At 37.4% G+C, this 14,931-nt stretch overlaps 1 protein-coding gene across 10 annotated transcripts in view; it reads right to left on the reverse strand.

Moving 5' to 3' along the window:
- Nucleotides 1-14,931, reverse strand: part of CPSF73-II (cleavage and polyadenylation specificity factor 73 kDa subunit-II) — a 45,040-nt gene that overhangs the window by 5,758 nt on the left and 24,351 nt on the right. For 9 of the 10 annotated variants that reach the window (XR_016172274.1, XR_016172275.1, XM_089149310.1 and 6 more), the window contains 5 exons: nucleotides 14,187-14,252; nucleotides 12,809-12,878; nucleotides 9,514-9,618; nucleotides 7,457-7,598; nucleotides 7,142-7,238 (listed from right to left, as the gene is read on the reverse strand). Coding sequence is in view for 8 of the 10 variants with exons in the window: in XM_089149310.1 (XP_089005436.1) it covers nucleotides 7,142-7,238; nucleotides 7,457-7,598; nucleotides 9,514-9,618; nucleotides 12,809-12,878; nucleotides 14,187-14,252 (480 nt within the window). In the remaining 2 variants the exon portion in view is untranslated. The remainder of the gene's footprint in view (nucleotides 1-7,141; nucleotides 7,239-7,456; nucleotides 7,599-9,513; nucleotides 9,619-12,808; nucleotides 12,879-14,186; nucleotides 14,253-14,931) is intronic. The other variant, XM_089149311.1, reaches the window with a different exon arrangement.

Below are 14,931 nucleotides of genomic sequence, written 5' to 3' on the forward strand. Positions count from 1 at the left end.
CAAGGGCCCCACACATCAGTATGAATGAATCCAAAAGGAATAGATTTTCTATTATGAAGAGAAGGTAAATAAGTAGAACGAGTCTACTTCGCAAAAATGCAGGCTTCACAAAAAAATTCATTCGTTTTAAAAAAAAGAAACTAAATCGGGAAATACTTTCTTAAGAGTTCCTAGAGGAGGGTGACCTAGCCTACAGTGCCACTGCTGAAGGTCTGATATTATCAAATGGACCTGATTAGGAGATGCAGTTAGAGCAAAAGTAGATCCTCCAATTGGCTCCAATAGATAAAATCCATTGTCTAGTTTACCACGTCCAATTTCCTTCCCCGTTACCAAATCCTGGAAGACACAGTAAGATTGGAAAAAATCACTTTACAATTCAAGTAATGTGTAAGACTACTTATAGAGAGCAAGTTAGTAGAGAAAGAGGGAATGTGTAAAATTTTAGACAAAGAAAGTGATGGAAAATGCTGAATGGTCCCTTTTTCAGCAATAGAATAATAGAAGCCATCAGCAATTCGAACTTTATCTTTTTCGGAAGTTGGAGCATAATGTGAAAAAGAGGAGAAACCTGTCATATAATCTGTGGATCCTGTATCAATGATCCAGGGAGCAAAAATTGAAGAAACATGATAGCCTATAAAAGTTTTACCTGAAGTAGCAAGATAGGAGTTGGTATGGGTAGTGGAGGAAGCAGTAGTAGAGGCTGTACCGGCAGTAGAAGACTGCGGAATACATCACAGAGTAGCTAACTCCTGTGAAAAATCAATGTCTGCAGAAGGAGTTGTGGAAACTGTCTCAGAAAATTTTGCTTTTCGTTTTTCCCTTCTTTGTGCTCTTTTATTCTCAAAATAGCAGGCTTCCCATAGAGCTTCCAACAATTGGCCTTATTATGATATGGTTTGTGACAATGCTCACATTTGACAATCTCCTTAGCCAAAGCAGATTTAGTGCTAACAGACTGTAAGGCTAATTTCTCCACGATAGGAGTATAAAGCATGGTTAATTGACGGCTTTCCTCACACTGAACAAGAGCATAAGACTGTGTTAATGTAGGAAAAGGAGAACGACTTAATACTTTCACCCTGATCGGATCGTACTCCACATTTAAACCTATCAAGAAGTCATATACTCGAATCTTATCAATGTGCTTCCTATAAGTAGTCACATCATCTGGGTTAGTGGGGCGATAATCCCCATAATGATCCAACTCCTACCAAAGAGATCGCAATTCGGCATAATATTGGGCCACAGTCAGTACCTTTTGGGTAGTCTCATGAAGCTTCTTTCGTAGTTCATAAACATGTGCATCATAACCCAACTGTCCATATGTTTCAGTAGTAGCCTTCCAGATTTGTGCTACAGTATCAAGTAATAGGTATCCCCGAGCAATATTTTGTTGCATGGACTTCAAAAGGAATGACATAATAAGAGAGTCATTTGATATCCATTTATCCTATGAAACACCTGTGGTAGTAGCTTTGATAGTGGTGCCCGTAAGGTGTCCAACTAGTCCTCTTCCGGTAATAGGCAGGTAAGCAGATTGAGACCAAATCAAATAATTTGTGCCAACAAATCTTACCGAAAGAGGATGAAGATTGGGGTAATGTTCGGATCCAGTGGGAGCAGTAGTACCATCGGTGGTTGCCATGTTGAAAGAATTGTCTACAGTTCTTCAGTCTTCACCTCTTCAAAGTAACTGAAATGTCGCAAAATGCAATAGCCAAACCACCCAAACAAATGATAGAATTCAAAAAATGCTTATAAAGAATACCATTGTTTTCCTTCTTTCCAAACTGACTCTTTTTTTTCCTTTCTTGTCTTTTCTTTCTTTTGTTTTCTTTTCTCTTCTTCTTCTTCTTCTTTTTGTTTTTTTTTTTAAATAATACTATGGAAAATTACAACTAAGCCCCTAAAAAATCAGGAAATTACAATAAGGTCCCTAGTAATATGCAAAATTATATACAAGTCCCTGAAATGATGTAAATTTGCAAATAGGTCCCTTAAAAATTGTAAAATTATGCATAGGTCCCTGGAACTATGATAATTTACCAATAGGTCCCTGAAAGAATTCAAATTTACAAACTAAACCCCTCGTTTTAATTCGATCGATAGATGAAGCACCACAAATACCAGAAACTCTACAGCGATTCAATCGCCATCGCAGGGACTTCGGCAACGGAAACTGAGACTTAAGCACCAAAAACTGAGAGAAAAATCAGAGGTAAACTCATTGCTAGGCGCAGCAAGCAGCAGCAGTAGCAGCGTCCTTGCTTCTGCTGTCTTTCCTCCTTTTTTTTTCTGTCAATGGCACAGGAAGCAGCGGTGGTACCACAGCAGCGGCGGCAACAGGAAGCCGCAGGCGTTAGCAGCAGCGGTGGTAACAGGAAGCGTGGTTCTTCTTCTCTTCTTCAGTCCCTCCTTTTTTTTCTGGTCTTCGAGGTTTGCAGCAGAAACGATAGTGCAGCGGTAGTAACTGAAGAACGATGGTGAACCCAATTCCGATGGTTTGATGGGTTTGAAAAAAAAATAAGATCCTAATCGAACTTAGGCTCTGATGCCATGTTGAAAGAAATGATTGTGGTAGAATGGCTTATTTTGATCAGTGTGATCTCAAGCCCTCTATTTATAATAAAGTGGAAACAACACTATTAAATACCCTTACTTGGATAACAAGAAATAGAAATTTACACGAACACAAACTCTAATTTAACTCCTAGTAGAATCCAACAATTAGTTCTTTATGCATGGAACCAAAATGCATTATTTACCCTTCTTTTATCAGAAGCAGAAAAGAGAAGCCAGATGCAGAGGCCCAAATTAAGAAAAGCATGGCCACCTTAAAAACCCTAGTGATGACGGTCTTTATGCATGTGTTTGCATCTTTTCTCTGTTATATAGGACATGGAAAAATTCCTTTTATAATGAAGAATGCTCCTAAGCTGGAGACCGACTATGTCCTGTCCCGTTTCTTAGATATCCCCTTATTTCAGTGAGAGAGATTTAGATATCAACAAAGGAAATATAACCCAATAGAGTGAAATTGCATTCCAAAATCCCAACTCTATGAGGGATTCAAAAGATCAAGAAAGTTCTTGATGTAGGATGTAGCACTGAAATCCTACATTCCAGGAAGAAGAACAAAGTGCTCCAAGTAGTTGACTAGGGATGCCTATGGATGGTAGACTCCCATTATTCACTTCTTCTTTTTGTAATGTTTTATGTTGGAAGGCTTTGCTAGTTTACATCAATGATTCAATTTAAGTTTATTTTGAAATAATGCCTTTTTGCAATTGAATGTCATGCTTGTAATTAGAATCCTCACTTCCTCCACATGATTTTCATGGGAGGAGGTGCAATGTGAACCAGGGATCTAGGGTTTCAAGGACAGATGCAAGCTCTAAATCTCAGTTTCACCCTCAGGATCTTATTCAAGTGAACCAGCAGTAAAGTGGGGTTTAATAACCTTGTAGCTAGGTCTTCAAAGGTATACATCAGTTATTTAAGGCTTAGTACACCCTGCAGTTAGGGTTTCTAGAGGCCTAGGGTAAATTAGGGTTGAAGGGAGAAAAGGGTTCGGCCAGGCTGAATTAGGGTTGGAAGATGAGAAATTAATTCTGAATTTTATTTCCAGATTTTAGTTCCAAAGCTAGGGTTTGTAAAATTAGGTTTCTTTGGAGTTTCATGAGGTAAGGAGCTTTAAGGCTTTACGACTTGTGTAGAGTACAACCTCCTTGCCCACCAAGTAAAGTATATAGTGTTTGCAAACTTGAATGACTGCATAGAGCTCCAGGTCATAGGTTGAGTACTTGATTTTTGCTTCATTCAACTTCTCACTGTAAAGGTTATTGGGTGTCCTTGCATTAGTACTCCTAGGCCAATGTGGGAGTCCTCTAGAGCAACCTTGAACACAAGGTTAAAATCAGGGACCCAAAGTACTGGTGCTTCAGTCATCTCCTACTTTATTAGATTGGAAGCTTTGATGGCTGCTGGAGTCCATTTAAATTTCCCATTGGGGGTCTTTGTACAGTCTGTGATGTAGGGCCATGACGGTGCTGAGTTCTTAATGAATATCTTCAGAAAGATGCCAACTCATTGAAGCTCCAGACCTCTATGAATGTTTTGGGTAGGCTATTCTTCTATGCACCTGACCTTCTCTGGATCAACTTCTACTCCTTCAAAAAAAATGATGAAACCAAGGAAGTTGACCTTGGGCAGCATAAAAGTACACTTCTTTAGATTGAGAAAGAGCTTCCTTGGGCTTCTCATGATTTGTCTCAGGTGCTCTATGTGTTCATCTGTATAGTAGGATGTCATCAAAGTACAGAACTAGAAATTTCCAAATATAGGACTAGAGTATCTGAGTCATGACTCTTGTGTAAGTACTAGGAGCATTTATTAGGCAAAAAGGCATAACCTTCCACGTGAATAGACCATCTTCAACCACCAATTTACAGAACCAAAACATACTTGCTCGATATTATAGATAACACAGGTGTTCAAAATTCAAAATCCCCAACAGACTTAGTCAAGTAATGTGAGGTTATTATCATTCTTAGTTGATGGCTCTGATACCATGTAATTAGCAGAGTTTGACTTGAAACTCAAACCTGTTTTCTCTCAACTCCAAACACTATTTCCCTTCTTCTCATGAAACTAAATCAAGGAAACTACTTATTATAGAAGTCGAAATTTCTTCCATTACTTCATGCCCACGACCTTATTGGCTACATGGATCGAAGCAAGCCATGTCCTTCTCCAACTCTACCCCCTACATCTGAAACGTCTTCTTCTTCAACACCACTTCCCAATCCTGAATTTACTCTTCGGAAGAAACAAGATCAAACTCTGTTGAGCTGGATCATATGATCATTCACAGAACCAGCACTTGGCTGAATAGCTGGGGCAACTACCTCCCTAGCAGTGTGGAGCACTCTTGAAAAAAACGTACTCATCTCAGTCACAGGCGAGAGTGATGTAATTGAAGTACCAACTACCTCAACTTAACAAGGGGACACTATCAACGCTGGATTATCTACAGCAACTAATTACATTCAATATTCTCCCCATTGAGTGGAACTAGGGGCTAGAATTCTTTTTAGGATTTGCGTTCCCAGCCTGATTCTTACTTGGCCTAATCTACTTGAGGTCTTTATAACTAAGACCCCTGCACAAGGACTGAACTAAAATAATAAATAAACACGTCTAAAAAAAACTCACATGCCAAAAAAACCCCTCAACTGGACAGGATTATAACTCTGCCACTGGTCCTATCGATACAACGAAGAACTGAAAAGAAATAGTAAATAAACTGCTGGGCAGCAACCCTAGGGGGTTCTCTTGGCCCTCCACTTGGGTCTTAGACTTAACAGGGCTCAGATATTGCATCACTTTGTTTCAGATATCAGAACCAAGTCTACATCAGGTTCTGATGGAACCTACCCCCCCCCCCCCCCCCCCAAAAAAAAAAAAAAAAAAAAAAAAAAAAAAAAAAAAACCTAGATCTTCCCCAAATCTGAAACTGTAACCCTTACTCTGCCCTACTCGATTTGGTTTTATTTTAAGACCCTGTTTCATTGGTCCTTAGTTGAACCTTATCAACCTAAAAACCAGAGGAGGTGAAGAGATACAAACAAGCCTTTTGAAAGAGGGAGAGAAAAAAGTTTACCTAATTTGAGATTGAATAGCTGGGATTCAAGTGACTACCAAACCCAACATAAAACTCTATCGACAATAGAATAATAATAAAAGGTACAAAATTTAACCTTCCAAACAAGCTACTCCAACAGGTGATTCTATTTGAAGCTCTCCTTCAACTTCAAGATCTAATTTTTGTTCAAGTGCTTCAACAAACGAGCTGCTGCCAGTGAATTTCTGCAGCAACCTTGCTTGAATATCTCCTCTCTTCTTCTAATCTTGAAGACCATAAACCCTTACTTTTCCCATCTCTGGATATTGATTTCATAACCCAAAACCTTCCTAGACAAAACAAACCATCAAAACCTCAACAAACCTGGTTCAAATTTCTCACAACCCTGGGATATTTTATCCAAAACCCCAGACCAAACAGAACATTGTATACTGATTCCCCTGAATATTCTCTTTTCAAAACCAAAAACCAAAAACCATAACCCAGATGACTGTAACTTCATTCCAGCACACTTCCAACTATTAAATCTGAACCAAACCCCACTATTAGACTTTACTACACTCGTCATAATCCTTATATCAAAGCCTAACTCTAATCTGACCTGGATACCTATTTTTGGCCTACCTGGATTACTATTCGTAGCAGATTCTGGTTGTTTCAGCTTCCAGTTCTACCAATTTAGAACTACTCCGCATGAGACCTCGCTCTCGCCAGCCATCTCGGGTGCAATACCAAGATCTCTAAGAGTAGGGTGGATTTTTTTTCCCTCCCAACTCACTGACTTATAAGGGTTCTGTGGGCCTTTCTGTGAAGCCTATCTTAGGCCTTATAAACACAATGGTGGCCTTAGATTGATGAAAAAACAACTCTATAGACTATATGTAGGTTGCCTTTCAACCCCTAGTTTAAAACCCATGTGCTGAAGAAGCACACTTATAAAACCTATTATACACATTATATATCAATATTTATGGATGCATTGATGGTCAAAACATGTATAATGCACTACACATGCTTGTCATCGATGTTCAAATTACAAAATTCAAATGACACGAAGGGCACAAAATTACTGTAAAATTCAGAGATAACTAGAGATATCACCGAGATTTGACCGCGTTATATCCAAGATATGACCAAGGTAGCTGAGATATGACTGAGATATCCCGGAAATGAATAAGATATATGAGATATGAGCGAGATCTCAAGTAGATTTGGTAAATCTTTTGTCTTGCCACTCTCTTGTCTCGCTTGGCTGAAAAAGCGAGATCTCGCGAGTTCTCAAACCATGCTACTCATTTCTAGGCAATATGGTCCTAAGTTACATTTAAGGTGTTTGTTTTTCTTTATTTCAAATGCAATGTTGGACCTTGGAATTTTCCAGGTTGTATACAAACCAACTTTTTAACCAAAGGCAAATTAAATATATAAAATGTGGGAAAAGAAATTACACTCCACGTGTACCATATGTGAATTGATTGGAGAAATACGAACCTGGCATCTTACATCAATTTGTGTGTCCTTATCCAGATCAATTTTTGTTGGTTTACCAGACATCAACTTATGTCCTATTGTTCCAGCCACACAGTACCTGGGAAAAAATATATCAATGGTGGGATAGGTCTTAAAATGGTAAGAAGTTCTGCACAAAAATTTCCTTTTCTTATTTTTTGCCTTCCTGCCAAGGATCTGTGGTGTCAAATTGACCTTCTCAGTCAAAGGACAAAGATGCTAAACATTTCCAAAAAATGTGCCACATTCTGGTACTGAACAGCATTTTGATCAGCAAGAAAAGAAAAGAGATAGTACCCTGGCAGAGCAACAAGATTCATCTCAGAGGGAGCCCATTGCTTGAAAACCTCCAGGGAAAAGCCACCACTGATCATCCCAGGTGTAGCAAAAAGAACGCAAGGTCCAGGGGCATTTATTAAAGAACGGTCAAATCTGCAAACTAAAACACCCAAAATGATCAACTATTTTCTTTTCCAATGCAGCAATTTCAGTAATAGGAACAAAATCCTAACATCTTGTAAGGTTTGCAATCATGCATAGGCCAAAAGCTAGGGTATCGTAGCATCAAACATCCAGAAATAATCATCTAAAACATTTCATGTAGAGTTGAGTGGAGACAGAAGATCCGTGCAGCACAACCCTATTAACTGGACTAAGGGTGAGTTGAATTATATAAATCCCTTCAAAAACCAATATTTCATATACCACTTTGGCTAATTTTTCAATTGCAGCAGCTGACTCTTCAGACATACTATATTTTAGCAATGTAGTAGATGAGCCTAGTCAAACTTCTTAAGCATCCTAATTTTCAGCTTAAGAATCAGGAAGTCATGGATTCACATTGATCCTCCCGACCATTATAAAGGAATTTATAGAGTGAAATGAACTTTTTTTCTTCTCTACAAGAGCTGGAAGTTAATAGATTACATCCTTGCATAACAAGTGGCATCATATATCCACACACACTAACCTTTAGATCACTTTACAGTACTGTTGGGCATTGTATTATTCCAAGTTATATTAACTTTTTTCTGGTATAACATATAGACCTCGCAGTTTATGAATTGTTTAAGGCCTTCTTGTACACCTCACTGCCCCTTAGGAGAGATGATGCATGACATGCTTTTTCTTTGGGGTCATGGCGGGTGGGAGGGGTGACAATGACTACAACCAGTAGATAAAGTAATGGTCATCCTGAACACTGCACCCCATAGAAATAAAAGATTATGTTAAAAAACAGAAAAGGGCAAAAATAAAGTGAATCTAGGGTTTAGGCAAATGATGAGTCAATATGGGTTGGCATTTTTTAAGGTTTGAAGAAGAAATTATGGGCCAGAAATAGAATAGTTCCTGCAATAAGACAGATAAAAGAAAATACGAAAAATCAACCCATACAGACAGCTATACAAGGGATTTGAGGAAGATCCCTAAGAAACCGCCAGTTCCACCATAATACCATGAATCTGCATGAACATCTACATGACTAGAGAAATTGGAGTAAACCTTGCTTAATGCATCAATTCAATGAATTGAATAACAGTTAGGAAGAGAAATACTTAGAAATACCATACATTTTCAGAAAAATCCAAAGTCATAATAAATTGATGCCATTGAAGAAATATCGTGAAGTCTCAGCAAAATTTTGAATAATTTGAACCCCCCCCTCCAAATGAGTTTTTTTTTTTTTTTTTGGGGGTGGGGGGGTCAAAATTTTCTTTGACAATATTTCAGTACTTTTTCGATATTTCAATATCTCAAGGGGCCAAGTGTAAAAGAAAAGAATGAAAGTAGCCTCGTCGAAATCTTGACCAAGAGCTTAGTTCTTACTAGTTTCAGCAAGAAACCCACGAGAGGAGTTTGAAACACATTGAGTAATCTCCTTCAAATTAATGGTATTTGTCGACAAAACTACTGGCTAGCACATGGAAGCAGTGGAGTGTAGCTCTAAACATTGAAGTTTTTTCTTCTATTTGAGGTGACTCATTTTTCTTTACACTATTATTTTGGAAAATGCATGTTAAAGGGTTGTTCATAATTGCTGCCATTGAGCCTGATCGGCAGCAAGGATATGATATTGGAGGGAGACACCAAGGGAGGAGCAGAGGAGCTGCAGGTTGCAGTTGGAGAGGCGGAGTTGCTCATGGTCGCAGGATCGGAAGATACCAAGATAGAATACTCTTAAAGGATTATACATTGAAAACTTGCAAATGCACCCCCTTCATAGGATGAAAAAAATTTCATAGAGTTATGTTCCATAAATTGTAATATAGTCCCCAAAAATAACTATACAGATGCTGGTTATGCATGAAACAACAGATGATGCATCTAATAGAGCAGATATGTGACAGAAATACCATGTTTGAAATCAAAAGCATTGCGTGTCACATATGTATCTTTGATTTTTTGGCTGGTCCATCCAATAAGCATCTTATAATACATATTAGCTTGTATAGTTAAACCTGAAAGATGCCATAGCACACAAATCAGTGTCCGAGGAATTAACATAGAGATTATCATAATGATCTACTAAAAATTGCAAAAGTAAGATTTGAAGTGCCCACAAAGAATTCAATTTTGAAATTATGATAAGTAAAAATATAGTGCAGCAAAAAGACTTCATACATGGAAGTACATTCCAGAAATTTCTGAATTTAGAAATTATATATTGGTGCAACCCAGGTTTGGCAGCTAAGATTGAATTATAATCAGCCAATCCAAATAAAATAAAATAAAAATTAATTTAGCCCAATTCATAAAAAGAGAGTGAAAATGATTTTAGAGGGCTGTAGAATTATTTAAAAGGGACAATCTTGGAAGAAATGGTGAAATAAGGACAAAAGAAAATAAAGATAGAAGAGAGGGGTAATAAGGGAAATAAAGAAATAAGGGGTTGTATTTCATATTGAAGGTGAAATGTCTCCTACATGATGCAGATAGGTCTCCTAAATAGTCTTATTTTGATGCAACTAAACCTTGGGTTGGTTATATGTGTTGGGCCTTTAGTCCTATGGGCTTTCATTTAGTAGGCCACTTAATTGGCACCAACTATGGGTTAGGCTAGGCAGCACACGGAATTGCTTTATTAGGACTTAGTTTCAATTTAAGTTGTTTTGAGTTAGTTGAATTGAATATATGTGTTGGGCCTTTAGTCCTATGGGCTTTCATTTAGTAGGCCACTTAATTGGCACTATGGGTTAGGGCCGTTAGGCAGCACACGGAATTGCTTTATTAGGACTTAGTTTTAATTTAAGTTGTTTTGAGTTAATTGAATTGAATTGGTTTTATGTAGTTCAATTCAAGCTGCAAGTATTATTAAGTGTTTTAGCTACGCAGGATTAGGAATTATATGTCTCGTCCTCTTTTGAGCTTGTTTCCTTTATAATTTTACTTTGCTAGTCTTTAATCTTTATATTTTTAAAATTTAATTCTGTTCCTTTTGGTTTTTTTCCAATTATATCCTTTTCTCCATACTTTTTTTAAAGGGTGCTTTATATCAACTTACTGGGAGAAGGGGGTGGGGACCATTACATATGCCATCAAGGAGGATCGAACCCTAAACTCTTCACTAAGAGGCATTGGTCATTGCCAACTGAGCCAAACTTTGATGGTCAATATTCAGATTGACAATAGCGTAGCTTCTCACTACTTCTACTGTCCTCTTTTTTCCCTCATGCTTGGTGCTTCCGGGGGCTTCAAAATTCAGGTATGTCTTCTTCCCCCCTGCTGCTCTTGTTCTTTTTCCTTTAATTTTTCTCGTTCTGCTTCACTGTCTGTTGATCTTCTCTGCTCTATTTTTTCTTTTCTTTTCTTCCTTTCTGGTTCCCACCACTTCTTCTACACCCCCCCCCTTTTTCTCTTGCTTGGTCAATTCTCTGTTTCTCTTTCTTTTCTTTCTGATTCAGGATTTTCGGTCGCTCAATTCTGCTGCACTTTCCTTTTTTTCTAATTTATGGATCATATGTTGCCTTCTCTTTTCTGATCCCCTCAAGAACTCTTTTTCTTTTATCTGATTCTGTAGGAACACAGGGCAGACTTAGTGAAGGAGAGAGAAATAGAGGACGGAGAACGTTTAAGGGTGGGGACATTTGGCTCTGATACCAGATGTTACAGTTCTGAGAATATGCAGCTAGGGTGGGTTGTGGTAGCTAGAGATCTAGAAGAATGGGAGGAAGAAAGAGGGGGGGGGGCAGTAGAGGTAGGGGGAAGAGAATGCACAACTGTAAAAATAACTTATCTACTGTCATAATTCACTCTAAAGGAAAACACAAATCCTTGTTGAACTATGAAACTCAAAACTAAATTCAAACCAATGTTTAACTCAGTCCTATGTAGAAAAACTAAAACATTTAAAGGACTCAGTCCTATGTAGAAAAACTAAAACATTTAAAGGATTAAAACTAAAATAATTTATTTAATTAAGTCCAACTCTAAACCCATTTGGCCAGTTCTATTTGGGGTTGGACCGAAACCCATTGGACCAGTCTATTCATACTGCATCACTGCCACAGTTACATTTCTGGTTTACCTTTTTATATCTATATAAAGTATGGAATATGGACTATGGTTATAACTCTGATGTGTTTCAACTCTTAATGTAGTAATGCCCAATGATTAAATGGTTTATAGACTATTATTTAATGAATCTTAATTCCTAATGCTTATTTAGTTTTACACTTGTGATTTAATTATATGAGTTATTGAGTTCTAAATATTGAGGTTCTTAGCCTTGGGTAGAGTGGTAGGCGTCACATACGTTGCATAGACTATCAACCTTGCGTTCGAATTCAAAATACCATTTTGGATCACTATTTGAAAACCTTGGGACATAGTTGTCAAGGCAATAGTGGTAAAGGCTGCCTAAGAATTTAGGCAGGAAAGCACCCGCCTAGTTGGGTATCTTAAGTGTTAATACTACTCTCCCTCCTAACGCCAATACATCATATCTTATATCATAAAAGTTTAACATCAAGCCACCTCAAGTCATCAAAAAACAAATATCGTACATGATTCATTAAAATTTAAAGACATCATAGTTTAATTAAAGTATCAAAAAGAATAAGTGAATACCAAATAATCAAAGGAATTAAAAATAACAATGCGGCAAATATGGATACATGCTCTGTTATCAATCCTGTTTGGAACTGATTCGACATCCAAATTAGAAACACATTACCCCTCCCACCCCTCAACCCCCTGGGTCAAAAAAAAAATTTATGACACTTCTCTCTTGTTGGATAAAGTAAAACCAAAGAAACAGTTCAGAAGTAACCTCTACCCATCTTAGTTATAAGGGCAACACCTTGGCGTCCGGTGCATTCATCTCACTCTGTTTGATCATGTAACCTTGGTTTCCTAGCAACATGACAACTGTGGCCCCATAGTAGCATGTACAAAAGTTCCAAATTTGAAAACCATAGGTGAAAGAATTGGCAAAATGATACAGTGATATTAAGTAATTGTTACTCAAAAGCATTTTCTCCAAATACAATTTTATCAAGTTCCAGTGAAAGAGAAACACCATACAAACATACTTTCCAGTTTCTATGTAATAAACAAGGTAAGAAATCTAGCACATAGTAATTTGAATTCATTTCAACTACTCAATCCTCTTCAGAATTTGAAAAAAGAGAAAAGTAGCAAATAACAAACCTGCGGAGAAGTAAATAGGGATCTTTAGATTCATTCTCTCCCAGTAATCATCCAATAATATACAAAGTTCCTATTTCATTAAGGACAAGGTTCTCAGATTACATTGTGCAATGATTCTTTAGCAACAGAACGACAACTAACTTCAGAAGAAAAATATTGCATCTCATATTGAAGCAGGGATTGCAGCTCCTAGATTGTTGTTGCAGTCAAAAATATTGAGTAGCATATTGAATAATATATGAAACTTAGGTAGCGCAATATTGTTGAGGATGTAGGCAGTTTGGCCAAACCACTTAAATTCGGTGTTGTATGTCTGTGTTGCTTTCTGTCACATATATCAGAGCGTTTGAATTATAGAGTGATGGGACACTGTCTAGTTGATCCAACCACATTGTAGCGTGTGGTGGACATGTCTATGTGTGGACGGTAATTACAGAATCAAGGTCAGCCAATTTTGAGTCACAATTAAAGAACTGTTGCTAGATCAAAAGAATGTTTCGAGATACACTGACTCAACCCCACCAGTGTAACTTGGGGCTTCACAAAATGTCAGTCAACTAAGTTCCATTACATTATATTAGAACAGGATTGGTGGGCCCCGCTATTTAAATTAAAATAAATAGTAAAAGGTTGCAGATAATGAGTATTTCAGTGGAAGGTCAAATTGGTAAATTTCTTTTTTCTTGTTGACAGTGATAAGTTAATTGGGTAATTGGGTTGGACTGAATATTTTCGAGTAACAAGGGAATATGAGTATTTAAGAAAAAACTCGGGGAGGTCCACCTGATATAGTCTTAGTAATGTTATAATCATCATCACTGTAAATTATCCAAACTGTCTAAATCTGTGCTCAATACAAAAACATGCCCAGACCAGCTTGTGATTTCATCCAAGAAATGTAACTGAGTATGATTTTGAAAATTTCAAGGTCATAAAATCCTACAGATTACCAGCAGATGACATAATCACCCCCCCCCACCTCCAAAACAAAAAAAAAAACACCCAAAACCGTTACTTCACAAAAATATGGAACCGTGTAAGTTACAAGAGCATGACACAACAGTATTGCAAGACCACCGCCTAAGAGAAATCTAGGGAAACTACTTATGCTGTCGTAAAACTTATTGCCATGCTTCTTTATAAGTAGTTTTAATTTGATAATCAAACATGAATCAGCGATAAAACATAAAAGCATCCCATGAATAGAGAGGTTACTAGGGAAACTACTTATTCTCCAATCTCATAAAACATATTGACATGCTTCTAACAATTGTAAGTAGTTTTCAATCTTTCATTTGAAAACCAAACATGTATGGGAGAAAGAAATATAAAGCATCTAAGAAATAGAGACGTTGTCAGTAGCTTAAAGGTACTCTACCTGGGCTCTTCCCAAAGCAAATGTTGGAATCAAAACTTTTCCTCCGCCAGAGATACATTTATGAACCTATATAACACTCTCTATTAGCAGATATATTTTACGCAGAATATGATATTTAAGGGGAGAATTTTTGTTGTCAAGGTAAGAACTATCATCAGAAAAGAACAAGGTTGTATCCCTGCCAAATGCTCAAAAGGCAAGTATTGATCATTGACAAAACACAAGAAAGACTGCATGGCTATTTGAGCAACATCTAAAAAGCATCATAGCATAACCTATTAACAGGGTCAAACCTTGAAAAGAGTATGGAAAATATGCATGTGGATGGAAAATTGACTAGCTGAGATGAAATTTTGTCATAAGAAATAATCAGTTGCAGTCTGTTTTGACGAATGCAAAGAAAGCGAGAAATTTGGATCAATTATTTAATTGGCGAGGAACATGAAAATCATTTCTTTACAAGTGCAAAAATTGATGACCAGCCCCAGTGGAAGATGCTGCTAGTATTGATCACTAGATAGACGAAGAGTGATTCCAAGATAAAAAATTAATTAAATAAATCTTTTAGTTTTCCAAGTCCAGTGCCTGCAACATCTCTGCATCTTCCTACTCCTTCAGTGTCTGGTAAGCTCCATGGCTGGTGAAGCTTCCACCTGCCAAAGGATACATTATTAAAGCTTCTATTCATGATATCTCCTCAATCCACTCTCTCATAATTTCAACAGTTGAAAAACTCAGTCCCATC

Source organism: Hakea prostrata, chromosome 3 (genome assembly GCF_041222555.1).
Source record: "Hakea prostrata isolate BN-2017 chromosome 3, UWA_Hpros_2, whole genome shotgun sequence".
Lineage (NCBI taxonomy): Eukaryota > Viridiplantae > Streptophyta > Magnoliopsida > Proteales > Proteaceae > Hakea > Hakea prostrata.